General features: G+C 39.2%; 1 protein-coding gene across 6 annotated transcripts in view; it reads left to right on the top strand.

Moving 5' to 3' along the window:
* Positions 1–17,196, top strand: part of CPEB3 (cytoplasmic polyadenylation element binding protein 3) — a 117,380-nt gene that overhangs the window by 20,647 nt on the left and 79,537 nt on the right. For 3 of the 6 annotated variants that reach the window (XM_061635546.1, XM_061635549.1, XM_061635548.1), the window contains exons 3-5: positions 556–601; positions 4,106–4,179; positions 11,298–11,454. In XM_061635546.1, coding sequence (XP_061491530.1) covers positions 556–601; positions 4,106–4,179; positions 11,298–11,454 — 277 coding nt within the window. The remainder of the gene's footprint in view (positions 1–555; positions 602–4,105; positions 4,180–11,297; positions 11,455–17,196) is intronic. The other 3 variants (XM_061635550.1, XM_061635552.1, XM_061635551.1) reach the window with 3 other exon arrangements.

Below are 17,196 nucleotides of genomic sequence, written 5' to 3' on the forward strand. Positions count from 1 at the left end.
TGGATGGATGAAAGCACTGATTGAATCATTTTTCATGTTGCTAAAACTCAAACATAAAATTAATTCCATGCAAATTTCCAGTTTATTGGTTGTTGTTAGGACTAAAATAGTAATCACTGATGCAGTAACTATTACAATGACTAAAAAGGATTTAATAGTTACATTTAAATATAAAAATAAAGAACTGGATGCTACTATTGGAAATCACTACTTGTAGTGAGAGGGGTTTTAAATCATGTTGATATGACCAGTGTAGTTGAGTATCTTAAAATTTTATGTCATATGTACTGTTCTGATGTTGAAGGCTAGTAATGTGGCTTGTACATTAGCTCTGAAGCTAGAAAGAAACTGGTTAGCAGATCAGACAATACTGTATAGTATCCAGCACTTTTGTGGCAATCTCTGATTATTACAGGTCTTCTTTAACAGCCATCGACATGCTTTGCTTGCAGATAAGAACTACTTCTTTCATGTAGGTGAATGGATAACTCATCACTTGTCTCTGTATTAGGGCTTTATTAATTGGACCTGTTTGTTGGCATTAATTCGAAATAGATTCTGCATCAGTGGAGTGAGTTGTGGCAAGAAGACAGAAGTAAAGGTAAACCTTGGTTATTTTAATTCCTCCATAATTCTGCATACTAAGGTGTTGCAACCCACTGTATTATGATCTGTGAACAAGACTTCCGTGTGGAAAACATGTTCAGATCAGGTCACTGTTGTTGTCTGTATAATTATACTTTATTTTTTACCGCTCGTCCACATTCTTTCTGCTGTGTTTTTCACTGTGCTGATGTCTTTTTCAGCAGTATAGCAGTCTATTTTTTTAAAAAAAAAGACTAAAGTGGCTACTGTTGATGATGAAACTTTTAAATACAAGATTTTAGTTTGACTGAAATCTTGATTAGTAGAATGAGAAATGAAAATTCTCTAGCAGACATTGAAAAAATGGAAATGGACTGCCTTCAAGTTGATCCCGACTTATGGCAACCCTATGAATATGGATTTCATGGTAAGCTGTATTCAGAGGGGGTTTACCATTGCCTCCCTCTGAGGCTAGTCCTCCTCAGCTGGCTAGGGCCTGCTCAGCTTGCTATAGCTGCACCAGCCAACCCCTTCCTTGTCCGCAACTGCCAGCTGGGGGGCAACTGGTTTCCTTGGGACTGTGCAGCTTGCCCACGGCTGCACAGGTAGCAGGGCACGTAACCCCTGAGCCACTCACTGTGGGGGTGATCTTTAGCTGACCCTTTACATCCAGGAGACATGAGGGGGGGTTTGAACTCACAGACTCTGGACTCCCAGCCAGGCTCTCCTCCCCACTGTGCTAGAGTCCAGAAAATGTTCCAGTTAGTCTCTTGGGCCAAACCCAACACTTGGGGATTTTTCTTACATTCTTAGCTGCCTTGCTTGATTAGGTAAAGGTCCATGGAAGTCTAGCATTCTGTTTCCAGCACCCCAGATGTACTCACAAGCAGGACATGAAGATGATATTCTCCCTGTATAGTTCGTTTCGAGCACCAGGTTTTCATACTACCTGTATAAATTGAGTTTTCTTTTAGCTGTCATAGCTAATAGCTGTTAATATACATATCTCCTGATGAAGTTTTTACAAAAACATACATATAAGCCTGATTTTGTGGCAATGGCTTTCATATATTGGGTGACCTTGGAATAGAAAAAGGTATCAGGGAGGCAGCAAAAGGTGGAAGTGTTGTTATAATAGATGGCTTCAACTGCTATCATACTAATCGGATACATGTGAGTTTAGGTTGTAAAAAGAGGCCAGACTTCTAAATCTAATAAATGATTGTGCCTTGGAATAGTTGGCCATACATCCAAGTAGAGGGAAGGTAATCCTGTGCTTTAACCTGAGTGGTACCAAAGATCTAGTGAGCGATGCAAGAGTTCTTGAACTGATTAGAAATAATTACCACAGTTGCTATCAAATTCATCACATGATGGAAAGTTGTCCAACATGGTCATATTTAGTTGCAAAAGAGGATATTCTAAAACATATGGTGATTAGATACAATGAAGACAAAAATGGGAGGAAAAGGGTCAGATCTTCTCAGGTGACTTGGCAGTTATAATATAATGTATATTAAGGAAAGGTAACATTAAATCCAAGATGATGCTGGCATGGTTAAGGAAGTAATACAAGTCATGAAGCCCAAATTAGGGGAAGAAAAAGGTATACAAACTCTGGCAAAATAAGTGTAAATTAAAAAAAGGCAAGCAAATTAATACATTTTGTGGAGCATTTTGTTTAGAGACAGACAGTAAGCCAAACAATATAAAAAAATCTCCTTACATTAGAAGTAGGAAATGATGTGGGAAGGCGGTCAGACTGTCAGATGGCACAGGTATGAAAGGATTTCTTAGTATTTATTGATCTTGATTGAAAATTATGATGGCCAGATAGATACCCATGGCATATTGCTATAGAGTCTAGATGATGGAGTTCAACTTCATATTGGATGCTTTTGGATCTTGGAATTCAGTGTTTATTATGAATCACTAAGCCGCGGATGCGGAATTGCTAACCCTTCAGATGTTGTTGGAGATTATCTCCCATCAGCTCCAGCCAGCATGAACAATGGTCAAGGATAGTGGGAGTTGAAGTCCAACAACATCTGGAGGACCACAGGTTTTATGCGTCAAGCACTCAGCTGCCTAGGAAGGTAAAGAGGACAGAGGCAGTGGAGCTAGATTATAGGGAATACCTATATTTATAGGGCCTTTGTTCAGAGCTACCAATCTTTTAAGTGCTTTCACCTCTAGATCTCACACTTTGTTTTACTGATTTAAGAGCCCCCCCTGCCCTATTTCTATAGAGTCATATGATATAAGTGTAAACTATTCCACAAACTGAAGTTTCCAGAGGCAATAAGTTGTAAGAAGGCTAATATTGATCTCTATTTTCCTTGCTGTTGGAGAAACATTGAAGCAGTTAAATGTGCACGGTGAACATATAAAAAACTTATGTTTGAGACTTGAATGCACATTTTTCATTTCCTAATATTGGGTTCTTTTAACTTAGTATAGTTAAGTCATTTAATTTGACTTCAGTTAAGTTACCTCTTAGGTTGAATTACTTGCAGAGAGTGTAGCCTGGCTAAATCCCAGTTTGTGCCAGCTGTCTTCTGGCTAAGAGGGCAAGCTGAGAGGGAGTGATTCTACAAGCTCCAGAGCCCATCTTATTTTCAGCCAGACGTCCTGTGGTGGAATTTTTCTTTCTTTCCTATTTTATATCTTTTTTAAATCTTTTCCCTTTGGGGAACATATACAACTTTGGAGTGATTTCTTGTGTGTGAGGCTGTTTACTTTCTGCTCATGGCTTATGATGGGCAACAGGTTAAGAAGATGGTGGATTTGCAGTGCAAGTTAAGGAAGATGTCTGCAGTTGAGCCTTTGGTCACTCCAAATGCCACTGAAGAGATTATGGATCTTTTAAAAACTATCTAATAAGATGTGACCTCTATTAAAGGTTTGATTTCAGCTCTGCCCTCCTCAGTAAATCAGATTCCACAACAGGTAGACAACCTTGAGTCCCACCTTTCAGATGTACAGGACCAGAAATATGAGGTTGTGTCTCTCCTTAAGTGGAGAAGTCAACTTTACATGCTAAACCCTTGGGCCTGGAGGATCAGTCTTATCATAAAAATGAAAGAATTATGAGGGTGAGGGAAACAGCAGAGCAGGAGAACCCTACAATTGTTGTGGCAACCCTGCTAAGAGAGCTACTGAATATCCAGGATGGTTCTATCCTAAGTGTAAAGTGCACATACTACAGCCCAGTTCCCCCACCCCAGGATGAGAACAGGACTGATTTCTTAGATACCTGACAAAAGATAATATGTTGTGGAGGGTGTGGGAGAAGGGAAATGCTTAGGTGGGGGCTGAATGGAGTTAAAGATTTTTCTGCACTATGTGAAAGAGGTTGAGAAGGCTGGGCAAACTTTTCCAGTGCAAGGTGCATGGCCTACAAATGTACCATTAGCAGGAAATTTAATCAAGAAACTATTTTCTGTGCATGCATCAGTGAATGAGTCACGATTTTAAAAGACCCAGTGGCAGTCAAGAACTTTCTGCTTATACCCACCAGCACATCCTGTGGAGGAACAACTTTCTGCACAGACCTGGTGTTTGGTTGCTGTCCAGCTTCTCTGTTATATGCAGGTTGGTTACATCAGCTGTTTTCTGCTGAGCAACTATGTTGATCTAGTTTCTTCAAGTTGTGCTCTAACCTAGGGCTCATCTACATGGTGGTTTACAGTGTGTTTGCTGCTACTCACATCTTTTAATTTGCATGGTTCACATGATGTTACCAGCAAACAAAAGCTATCACACAGTTTCCCCCCTGTAAATCCATACTAACCCAATCTGCTGATAACACAAAAAAGGAAGAAGAAAACCTCTTCACTCCGTTTTTCTAGTGCTTGCAGACGCTTTGCTCTGATGCTTTTAGGTGGGTGTGTCAGTTGTTCCCTTCTCCATGCCCACTTCCTGCTCCTCCCTTTGTTCATTTTATTTCCTGTAGGCTGATAAGCAACTTCTGGCTGCTCTCCTCCATTCCGCTGGACTTTTCTATGTTGCTGCAAACAGTGCCTTTATTTTCTTTTTCTCCCTAACTTGTGTGCAAAAGCATAACACTGCTTAAACAAAGATTTGTATTCCATCTGTATCCTACCAGGGAAAACACAGGTGTTTGTACTTCTGGGTTTGTTTTAAAGGAACCCATGGCACCATGCTTGGTTGCCAAGCAATCAGAGGGAGTGGAAATGTTAAATTAGAGGGTGTGGTCATTAGGAAACTGCGTGATTGATCCTTCCCCTCAGTGTGAACAGAAAATACCATGTTTGCAGTTGGCACTGAGCCCTTACTGTGGACAGTGCAAATAGAAAAAGGAGGTAAAAACAGTGTCTTTAGTATGAAGTAATGCTCCCATGTGGATAAGCCCCTGGACTTGAACTGTTCCCGATGTTGCTTGACTATGGACTTCCTCATTTTGAATACAGAGACATTACATGGACAATAACACTGTTTATTGGTTCTAACTTTGTTTTGGATGGTCAGGTTCCTCTGTCTGTCTGTCTCTCTTCCCCTTCTGTTAGTGTGAAGTAACAAGTTTGTTCATCCCTATTTATTTTCTGGTTTGCCCTCACTTCCCCTTCACATGTGCAGCAACATGTTTGGTTTATTTCAGTTATATCCACCGATTTTGTTTTACCCTTTATCAATTTGCCATAATAGTGAGAGGGCATTTGTTGAGTTATTATTTAGTACTCCCCATGCATCCCATTGACAATCCTGCTATGCTGCTGTTAACATACAGGTTCTTGAAATATAATCTTATTGTCTCTCCGCCTTTTCTTTTTTTCTGCTTTTCTTCTTTCTCTAGGGTGTATCAATACATTTGGCTGTCCGTTATTTCTTCCTGGTTTGCTTTTTTCTTCCCTTGTCCGTGTGCAGCACCATATGTGGTTTATCTCGATTACTTTCTTCTGTTTAGTTTTACCCTACATCACTGTGCAGTAACATGTAAGAGCAGAGTTGTTGAATTATTGTTTGGTGTTCTCCAAGTATCTCCTTGACAATTCAGTACTGATCCTGGAAGATATCCTCTTATTACCTGCCCCCTTCATCCTTTGATCCACTTCCTCTCTTGTGTGAAGTAGCGTAGGACGCTGTATATATTTGTAGTTTTTAATTGGCTTTTTATTCATTATTTATTTTGCTTATGAATCGCTTCCCAGAGGCATCCTGAAGCAATATGTACAGTAAAAACACAAAAGGAACAACTGCATATATAAAAACAGCTATAACATATGTAAATATAACACAATTTTAAAGTATAAAAATAATTTAAAACACATATGTAAAACCAATTCATATCCAGTACAGATACCAACTGTGATAAGAGACTCCACTTAGAAAATTTGTTGAAGAGGAATGTTTTTGACAGGCGCCAAAAGGACAATAGAGAAGGCACCTGTCTGTTATAAAACCAGAGAGAGTTCCAAAGACTGTACTGCCTCACTAAAGGCCCAATTCCAATATCATGCACAATGGACCTCCTGATAAGATGGTATTTCTAGGATACTCTCTCCTGCAGAATACAGCAATCGGTTGGGTATGTGGGGAATGAGATTATGCGGTCATCTACATGGTTTTACTGTGTGTCTGGTGCTACTCACATCTGCTTTTAATTCGCATGGCTCATATGACGTTACTGGCAAACAGATGCTATCACACAGTTTTCCCCCTGTAAATCCGTACTAAGCCAATCCTCTGATAATCCAAAAAGGGAAGGAAAAAACATCTTCACTCTGAATCTCTAGGGCTTGCAGAAACTTTGCCCCAATGCTTTTAGGTGGGTGTGTCAATTGTTCCCTCTCCACACCCACTCTCTCCTCCTCCTTTCATGAATTTCATTTCCTGTGGGCTGAAGAGAAACTTCCACTGCTCTCTCCTGTTCTGCAAACCTTTTTTTATGTTGCTGCAAACGGTGCCATATTTTTCTTTTCCCCCTGACTTGTGCACAAAAGCATAACACTGGTCTAACAAAGATTTGTATTTCAGCTGTATTGTACCAGTGAAAATACAAATAATCACACTTCTGGATTGTTTTTAAAATAAAACTGACTGATAGAACAAACTGAGCATGCTCGGTTGCCAGGTAAACAGAGAGACTGGAAATGTTAACTTAGAGGGTGCGATCTTTAGGAAACTGCGTGACTGATGCTTCCCCTCAAGTGTGACTAGAAAACACAGTGTTTGCAGGTGGCATTGAGTCCTTACTGTGAACAGTGCAAACAGAAAACTGAGGTAAAAACAGCATCTTTAGCATGAAGTTATGCTCTCATATAAGCCCTATCTTCTAGGTATCTTGGTCCCAAGTAGGGATTGAAGAATTTGGCAAGTTTGGTTCTCTTAATTTCTCATTTTTCCAGTCTTAAATTCAGTTCTCCAAATTTCTGCAGCAATTGTGGGTTTTTTTAATTCCTCAAAAAAATCTTTGGCATGTTTAGTAATAGCATTTAAGCTACATTGTAATACCCATTTTCTGAAGTGCTTGCCTGTGCGTGAAGACCTTTCATTTAACTCTGAGAAGTCCTGTCAGAAAAATATCTTCAAACAGGTATCTATTAATGATCTGGTCTAACTATGGTGCCCATTAATTTTTGAATATGTTTTTAAACCTTTTATTTTTTTAAAGATGTTTTTAAATCTTTTAAAAAAGTTTTTACATGTTTTATTTCAATGCATTTTAAAGTCTGTTTTTATGTTTTAAAGTGTTTGTAGTGCTTTTGTTTGTCGCCCTGGACTCCTGCTGGGAGGAAGGGCAGGATATAAACCTAATAATAAATAAATAAATAAATAAATAAATTTTAATTGGTTTATTGTTTAAATTTTACAGTGACTTATGGTGTAGTTATCAACTTGTAACCTTTTCAGATTTATAAAGATGGCTAATTTCTGAGTGACATTGTCAAATATTAAATAACAATGCCACGTTCAGTCAACTTGGTTATTTACACTTGTGGGGAATTCCCAGTCTCAGTTCACATGAACAGTGTAACTTGTGAGTTGGGTGCTTTTGGATCACAGTCATGTTAACTTCCATTATTTGCTGTGCTTCAGATCTGCCCTGGTGATCACAGAAGTTGTTGGAATTGGGTGCTGCTGCTTCACACACATTTGACCTAAAACCCTTTTTGTATCTTGCTAATGCATGTAAGCAAGCAGCCTACATTGCCTTTATTGCATGTGACCTTGTGCATGTTTTATACGCAGTTCTCCTGTTCAGTTCAAAATTAATGTCTGAAGTAACCTTGGCTTTCTCAGCTCACATGTTATCACTGCACAGTAAATGGGGATATGAGGAAGACTCTTGCAAGTGCAAAAAGCAGCCCAAGGTAATATCTGAATATTCAAATGTGCATGGACCTCTTCCATGCCCAGGGTATGCATTCACCCTCTGCTATTTACCACTGAAAGTAAACAAACCTATATTGCACAACAAAAGCTTCAGAAGGTGAGCAGTTTGTCATTCCTACACCTACTGATCACATACCTCATCTTTCTGAAAGGCATATATGACTAGAAAAATGGCTTGCTCTCAACGTTATATAATCTTTAGTTTTTCTGCCACTGTCTAAAGGACGTCAGTCACCAATTGGTTTACTAACATGAGTTACAGAATGCTGTAGAACCTGGTTTGGGGTGCTTCCTATAGACATGCCAGCTCACATTCTTGGATGCTTATTATTTTCCTTTGAGTCTCTGATTTTGTCAAGTAGGATGAGGTGCATCTGGGTACGTCAGCTTAAATGGGGAATGGGCATGGATGATGGGATTAAATCCATGCTTATAGAGGCATGGTGCTCCTTTATATACTACATCTCTTAGATAGTGCAAAGTGGATGGTGTAGATTATAGTTCTTTGTTTTTAAAGAGTTGGCTGTACATTATATGGAAACGTTCTAGCTCAGAACAGTCAATGTGGTGCTCTCCAAATGTTGGTTTGCAGTTCCCATCATCCCTGATCATTGGCCACATTACCTGGTGCTGATGGGAGAATGTAGCCTATGCCTGGTCTAGGTATTAGAACTGATAATACTGATAACTGATAAAATTAAGCTTTTAAAATATGCTCTTTGATCCTGTACAATTTCCTGGGTGTGTAGGAAAGCATCATGGCTAACTGACACTAAGAATGTTTTGGTTGTACTTAATAAAATACTTAAATTTTACTATTAATATCCTGCATTTAATATCCTATGACTCAGCTACAAACAGTCAAGTCCTTCATTAAAATCTCAGTCCTGCCACAAATTCTCTAGATACCCTTAAAGAAAATTCTGTTTGTGTCCATTCCTCTGCTTGCCTCTGTAATTACTCTATCCAACAAACCACTCTGGGATTACGTTATTGGTGGAAAGGGGGCAAGAAGTGTGTTAAATAAATAGTGAACTTGGGTAGTGAGTGCTGACAGAAATGGAGCCAAAATGGAGCCATTGAGAAACAAGAGAAAGATATCAGCATGTTTAGGGGAATCCTAATAATCAAGAAGTATTCCAGCCCCCACAGAAGGGAGAAAAAACCCTAACAGAGTCTGGATTGAGCATGCTCAGTAGCCAAGAAATGTTGCATGTCATTTGGAAAAGAAACTAAAAACTCGGGGGCGAGAATAGAATGATCTGCTGGAGAGGGGAATGGCTAGCTGTTTGGAAAACTGAACAGGAGCACTCCTGTTAGAACGTGAGGATATAGTACAACATACAGTTGAAGATCCCACTTGTATGGACATAATAGCAACCTACATCACAGGTGTTGGCAAGATTACTGAGAATATATGTAAAGCAAATTGGGTAAAATGGATAATGTTGGACTTCCAAAGGAAGATGAAGCACAAATTCCATTAAGATGTGGATCTTTCGGTGACACTGGGCCAGGCACACATTTTTAGTTTATCCTACTTGAGAGTGAGGGATAGCTCCATGCACCCTTATTATCATTATAATTATAAATATAAATTAATGCAGTTACAGGAGAGAGAGAAATTGCCATACTCTTCAGTTGAAAAGCCTTAGAATATTTTGCTAGCAAATCTTCCATGGCCCTCCTCTTCCTGTATGTCATATAAGAGTCCTTGTGTGCACAGGTACATTGTCTCTGGCTAATACAGGTACACAAGGTCCACTTTTAGGATGCTCAGTCCAGGATTTTCTCTCTGCTGGTATAATGCAAGCAATTGTCCCATTTTGCCTGCACAAGGGACACTTCATCTGATACTACATATTTTGAATGGAGCAACAATAAACAGAATTAGGTTCCTACCAGCTTGAACACACTTGGAAGCAAATTAAATTAGATGTCTGTTTAGGATTATTGTGAGAGTCAGGTTATGAGTAACAATTTTTTTTCTTAGTTTGGCCACGGTAAATATGGCTTGCCCCTCTCAATTTTCCTTTGGCTTAAAATAATTTTAAAATATTAATACAGAAGTTTACATAGAAAAAAATATTCATAGTTTTTAATTTTAAGCAGTTTTCTTGGGGGGGGGGAGTGTAAAAGTGCTCTTGGGCACAGATTAATAATTGCTTCTTTGTGCAGTTCATACCAGCGCTAAAAACAACAACTGAACCTGGCAAGGATTTTCAAGCTGCATGCTGCTTAGTCTTCTGTTGTGCTTTTGTCTGCTCTCAAGTTGTTGCAGAATCTTGCTGAGCGCAAGGGTTTTGTGTCAGAATAATTGTCTTATTTTTGCAAGCAGGCAATGCTGAACCTTTTATTGGGTGCAAGTGGTAATATTTTCAGGGAACATTGTTTTTGAGCTAGGCTGATAACCGTACCCCACAACAGGCTACCACATATCTTGTTTCTGTTTATCAAGTTACCTGGAAATATGAAAATCCATCTTGTCTGAAGATCTGTCCTGGTAGATTATTTACCTTCTAGTAACCTTAATATGTGTACAACAGTGGGATTAAAGCAAGACTAAGGGGATTATAGCTTGGAATCACAAGAAGTGCAGTGTTCCAGTCATAGAACAAACTTTTCCCATCTCCTGCTTCCCTGCAGCCCACTGTGCCCACACACACTCAGCTGCTGTCAAGTGTCAGAGTGGTATCTGGAATAGTATTTTTATTTGCAGATTTGATGAGGCTTGGGGGAGGCACAGCAGCCAAGGCACATAAGGAGAAATCCAAGATCATGCATGAGCTCATATGATCATGGACCTTGCCCTATTCTAGATCTAGGGTATGTAAGATACATGTACCATAATTTGGGTACCAGTTGTTTGATCTCTGTGTATAAACTGAAATTGCAGTGCACCTTGTTGGCTTTTGGTCTTTGCACCTTAATGTCTTGATTTCTAAGTCAGTGGGGAAATGGAAAGGATATTTTGAAACCTTTGCCTTGGGTGTGGATCTAGTTCCTTCCAGATAATGCTGTGATAGAAAAGGAACATTCATTATGGTTTTATTCCAACACCGATCATGGCATTCTGAGAGGTTTTTCACTATTTACCTCAAGAAGCTATTAGGTTAAAACCATGTCCTTTATTGTTAACATTCACAAGTACTATAATCAGTTGCTTTTGTAGAAAAGAGAATCTTGCTCTTTACATGTTCTACTCTCAAAATGTTCTGAAGGTCTTACAATCATGAGGTTTGCATATTTTGCTAATTCTACAATAAATCTGTGCTGAGTGGAAATAAGTATTAAGTGTTTGCATTATTTAGTGATGACTTTGTAACGGTCCTTTTTATTTTTTGTTTTTTTCCTAGGACCGGAATCGGCCCTATGATACTTTTAACTTGCACTCTTTGGAAAATTCATTAATGGATATAAGGACTGATCATGAGCCTCTTAAAGGTAAACACTACCCTCCCAGTGGCCCACCAATGAGTTTCGCTGATATAATGTGGAAGAATCATTTTACAGGTTAGGAATATTCATATGTTCATACTCGCTTTAAAAGAAAACAGCTTTTTTGCTGCAATAACATTTGTTATACTTTTTTTTTGCTAGTAAACAAATTGCTAAATGTTTAATGTTACTCTTTGGTTTGATAACTTCAGTTAGGTAAGGTGAAAATTAAGTATATAGTGTGGTTAATGATGCAATCAGATGTTAAATAATTGTGATTTCTGTAGAGGACCTCTTTTCCTCTAACAAATGTCTTAGGCCTTCAACTTTAAATTTTTTAATCAAAGAAACCGACAAAATAGATATTCCAGTTATTCTGCTGTGAAATTGGTTAATCTTTTAAAAAAATTCAAGTGGGTCTTTAAATGTCTACCAGTAATTATTATGCTTCTAATGTGGATATAAATTTCAAATGGTTAAGAATTAGGGGAATGAACAATTTCACTTAAAAAATCTCTTTGGGTTGATGTAATGAAATATTGATATCTCTTCAGCTGGGCAGACAAGGCTGTTCTTTCAGCTCTAGTTATAAAGATAAAACTACTTCTAGTGTAGTACTCACAAATCATGTGAGTGAGTGGTTTGGGCAGCTTTTAGTTTAATAATTCATACTAAGGTCTAATACCACATCTTCAGTCTTTAGTTAGATGTGCTATGTAGCCTTCAGCAGAGCTTGGAAAAGTTACTTTTTTGAACTACAACTTCCATCAGCCCAGTCCAGTGGCCATGCTGGCTGGGACTGATGGGAGCTGTAGTTCTAAAAAGGAACTTTTCCAAGCTCTGGCCTTCAGGAATTATTTAACAGAGACAAGTGAATTTGTTCAACATATATTGTCATAGATATTCAATATACAAAATATGAGCAATACATACTTGCTTTATCACATTTTGAAGATCAAGCATGTGGGTGAGTTGCTAGTGTTACGCAGGGAACAGGTTGTCTGGTGTCTAGGGTGATCTGGCAGCAGAAGATGAGTTCTCATTCATTACTAGCACTGGCAAGGGATTAAACAAGATCCATAGGTCACCTAGGATGTGTTGGAGAACATATCAAAAGAGTTTGGCTATAGGAAAGCTGAAGATTGGGCAAGGGAAGATGGGAACTGGTACTCAGAACATAAAGTATCTATGTCTTTCTGACTTTTGCTGCTAATAAAATTAAGAACTGGAGCCTCAAGTAAAGACCCTGCTAAAAGTGCTCATTGCTTCAGAATTGCTTTTTCACCTGAGATGAACTTTCCCTCCATCTACAATATCATTTTGGCTAAAAGTTTTATTTTCCTTTGTTTCCCACAGTTTTTGTTGTTTCAATCTACTGTGCTATAACCACAAATTTCTAGCCAAATGTAGTAATTCTTTTGTAAAATATTATAGAATTTAATACATAGGCTTGTTTGTAAATATTACTTTATATACTGCCCCATAACTCAGATTTAGTTATTGGACATGCCAATATAATGCCATTAAACACTATATTGCAAATGCTGTGTGTGTGTGGCTAGAACTTGAAATAATATAAGTAGGAGGTAATGGTATTTGCTAATCAATGGACTGTGACTTCACATTTGGATTTCATAATGAGCATATTGTATGCTGCTTATATTTGAATACAGCTGTGATTGGGATTTCAGATTACTCTTCAGTATATCTTCTCTGCAAGCACTTTATTTAATTTATTAATTTCTTCCCATGAAATATCCTGCAGCAATTGAAAAATAAAACCATCAACAAAAATAATAAAACCATCAACAATAAAAAACACATATAAATACATTTTATTATTTATTTATTATTTGATTTATATCCAGCCCTTCCTTCCAGCAGGAGCCCAGAGTGACAAACAGAAACGCTAAAAACACTTTAAAACATCATAAAAAGACCTTAAAATACATTAAAACAAAACAATGTTAAAAACATTTTTAAAAAAGCTTTAAAACCATCTTTTTTTAAAAAAAAAGGGTTAAAAACATATTATTAAAGAAAACATATTAAAAGCAATTCTAACACAGACGCAGACTGGGATAGGTCTCAACTTAAAAGGCTTGTTGAAAGAGGAAAGTCTTCAAAAGGCGCCTAAAAGATAGCAGAGATGGAGCCTGCCTAATATTTAAGGAGAGGGAATTCCACAGGGTAGGTGCTGCCACACTAAAGGTCCGTTTCCTATATTGTGCAGAATGAACCTCCTGATAAGATGGTATCTGCAGGAGGCCCTCACCTGCAGAGCACAGTGATCGACTGGGTATATAAGGGGTAAGACGGTCTTTCAGCTATCCTGGTCCCGAGCTGTATAGGGCTTTGTACACCAAAACTAGAACCTTGAACTTGGCCTGGTAGCAAATGGGCAGCCAGTGCAATTCTTTCAGCAGTGGGGTGATATGTTGGCGATACCCTGCCCCAGTAGTCCCAGCAGTCTTGCTGCTGCATTTTGCACCAGCTGCAGCTTCTGGACCAACCTCAAGGGCAGCCCTACATAGAGCGCATTACAGTAATCCAGCCTGGAGGTTACCAGTGCATGGACAACAGGCTATCCCGGTCCAGGAAAGGCCGCAGCTGTCTTATCAGCCAAAGCTGGTAAAAGGCACTCCTAGCCATACTCTAGTGACAAAGATGGATCCAGGAGCACCCTCAGACTACGGACCTGCTCTTTCAGAGGGAGTACACCCCCATTTTCTAGGCCAGTACAGATAAAGACTGGGATAAAATCTTAACTTCAAAGACCTTTTGGAAAAGGAAGGTCTTCAATTGTCACCGGAGACAATAAATATGTTGCCTGTCTAATATACGATAAGAGGGCATTCCAAAGAGTAGATGCTGCCACACTAAAAGTCTGATTTCTACATTGTATGGACAGACTTATGAGATGGTATCTACAGGAGGCCCTCTCCCGCACAGCACCGTGATTGATTTGGTATATAAAGGATAAGACAATATTTTAGGTATCCTATTCCTGAGCTGTATAAGACCTTGTGCACCAGCACTAGCACCTTGAACTTAGTCCAGTACCTAATGCGCCGCCAGCTCAAGTCTTTCAGTAGCAATGTAACATGATGCCAATATTGTGCCCCAGTGAGCAGTTGAGTCACTGCATTTTGCACTAGTTGGAGGTTCCTGGCCAACCTCAGGGACCCCACATAGAGTGCATTGCAGTGGTATAACCAAACTTTTACTGCATGTGGGCAACAGAGGCCAGGCTGTCCAGAAATAGCCATAGCCATCTTAACGGCAAGGCTGGTAAGACACTCTTAGCCACTGAGGTCACCTGGGCCTCTAGTGACAGAGGTGGATCCAGGTGCTCACCTAGACTATGAACCTGCTCCTTCGATATACAACCCCATCCAAAGAAGGCAGTTGATCACTTATCTGGTCTCGGGACCCACTAATCTGCACCATGTTCATCTTGCTAGGATCCATATTCTGTTCATTGACTAGGCACTGTATGCCCTCACTTGATTCAAAAGTTACAGAGAAAGAGAGTTGGCATAATCAGCTTACTGATGACATCTTGCCCCATATCTTCTAATGACTGCCACCAATAGTTTCATATGGATGTTAAGTAGCATTGGGAACAAGATGGTAACCTTCAACGCCCAATAGCATAAGTGCCAGGGGGCTGAAAAATATTTACTCATTGCTGTTCTCTGAAACTAGCCCCGGTAATAGATAACAACACTCATCTCACAGTGTCTGTTCAAGAGGATAGCTGCAGCATGATTAGTGATATCAAAAAATCAAACAAGAATAATAGGACCATACCCCCCTGTACGTGTCTCAGTTTGGACATCTCTGGTATGAACCCATGCAGGAATGGGGCATAGGCTTAGAAAGATCTGCTTTTGACACTTTTCCTTGGTATTGGAGAATACCAAATAAATAAATAAATAAATAAATAAATAAATATTGGAGAAGAACACAGGGACTAGGTGGAATCTGAATTTTGGTGCTGGTTCAATTTTTGCTCCATTGTTGGGGATCAATGTTCGCTATTTGAGATAAATACTGATTTGGGGTTTTCCTGCAAAAATATCAATGTTAATATTAATATTGATATTTTTAAAATATCCCTTTCATAGATTTAAAAAAATATTTTCCTCAAAATAATATTTTGAGAATATCAATATTTTGAGGAAACATCAATATTAATATCAATATTTTTGAGGCATTTTTTTTTAATCCGCTTCAGGCCCCGAAATCCACTAGAAGAAAACCCAATCTGTGAGGACAAAAAATGTAATTAAATATAAAATCTGGTGTCAGATTTAAATTTTGTGAAATTTGAGCATATCCCTAACAGTGACCACATAGTAACTCAAGGGACAGAAATGCTAACTAACGTAATTAAAAAACATGGTTGTGGGGAAATAGCAGGCTTAGGTCAGCAAGCTAGATAGACTATGGCAGCAGCTTCCATTACGTTATTTGGGAATCCGAGTACAAGTTATTTTCCTTTTTCTTTTTCTTTAATGCTTAAAACCTCCACAAGCTTACAATCTGACAGCTACATCTGGCAGGCCATATTTGAGGAACTTTCAGCTGCATATGTCAAGACTCAAATCAGACAATTATGATGCTTGAAAGATATAGTTTTAACCTTCTCCTTGTTTGCTATAAACCAGTCACCCAAATGGGACCATATGGGCCTAGCTTATTTCTCAGTGAAAATACAAATTTGTGTGCTTTCTTTATGTTTCTGAAAACAATTAGCTGGCTTTCCTATTTTTCTGTGGAAAGTAACTAAGAGAATTTGGTTTCTATTAGAAGAAAACTGTATACACAAACTGTAATGAGAACGTAGACCTTGGCAGTAAATCTGTGCCTCTGCAGTAGTGCTTTGGACTGGTAGTGAGGACTTATACATGATGGAAATGCTGCCTCACATAAAACATTCCTCTAAATCAGCCTTTCCCAACCAGTGTGTCTCCAGATGTTGTTGGACCACAATTCCCATCTTTCCTGACTATTGGCAATGCTGGCTGAGGCTGATGGGAGTTGTGGTCCAACAACATCTGGAGGCACACAGGTTGGGAAAGGCTGCTCTAAATAGATAGCTAGTACGCCAAGGGGGAGACCTCTGGAAATAGTTTTCCATGGACACACACACACATATATATGAAAGCATTTGAATGTTGAACTAAATCAGCCCCAGCTAGCATGGTCAATGATGATGTGAGTTGTAGTCCAACAGCAGCTGGAGGGCCATAGGTTCCCCATCCCTGCTGTTGTCTGTGGCACAATATGGCCTAGATGCTGCTCTGCCATGAAATGTTTACTTGATCAACAGCGCTCCTACATACCTTGTAAAGGCAGTTCTAAGAGTAATGTCAGAACTAACTGAAAGAATCAGGCCTGAGTTGCAATATACTTATTTCTCCTTGAATATAAACATGTGACCTGTCTCACTGCCTGCAGGGGTGGCATGAGATGTACACTACATCTAAAGAACTAATTTACCATGTATGTATGTGCAGGTGCTTAAGACAAGTTTTAGTGGGCTGTTATTCTACTGAACTTTGTAGATATTTGTAGGTGCAGTGCTCCCTGGCAGGCATCCAGCGGAGCTGCATGTTTGAAGTAACACAGTGCATGCCACAGTGCACCCCCAGGCAACCCAACCCAACTCCCCTCACTAACCCCCACCCCCTCAGGCACTCCCATTCTCCTTGCTAACCTGTTTGTCTTGCCTGTTTCTCTGCTGCCACTGCCCTAGAACAATACTGGTGCAGCATATCTAGGCCACCCATCAGCTTCCTGCCCACATCG

This window comes from Rhineura floridana, chromosome 7 (assembly GCF_030035675.1).
Source record: "Rhineura floridana isolate rRhiFlo1 chromosome 7, rRhiFlo1.hap2, whole genome shotgun sequence".
NCBI lineage: Eukaryota > Metazoa > Chordata > Lepidosauria > Squamata > Rhineuridae > Rhineura > Rhineura floridana.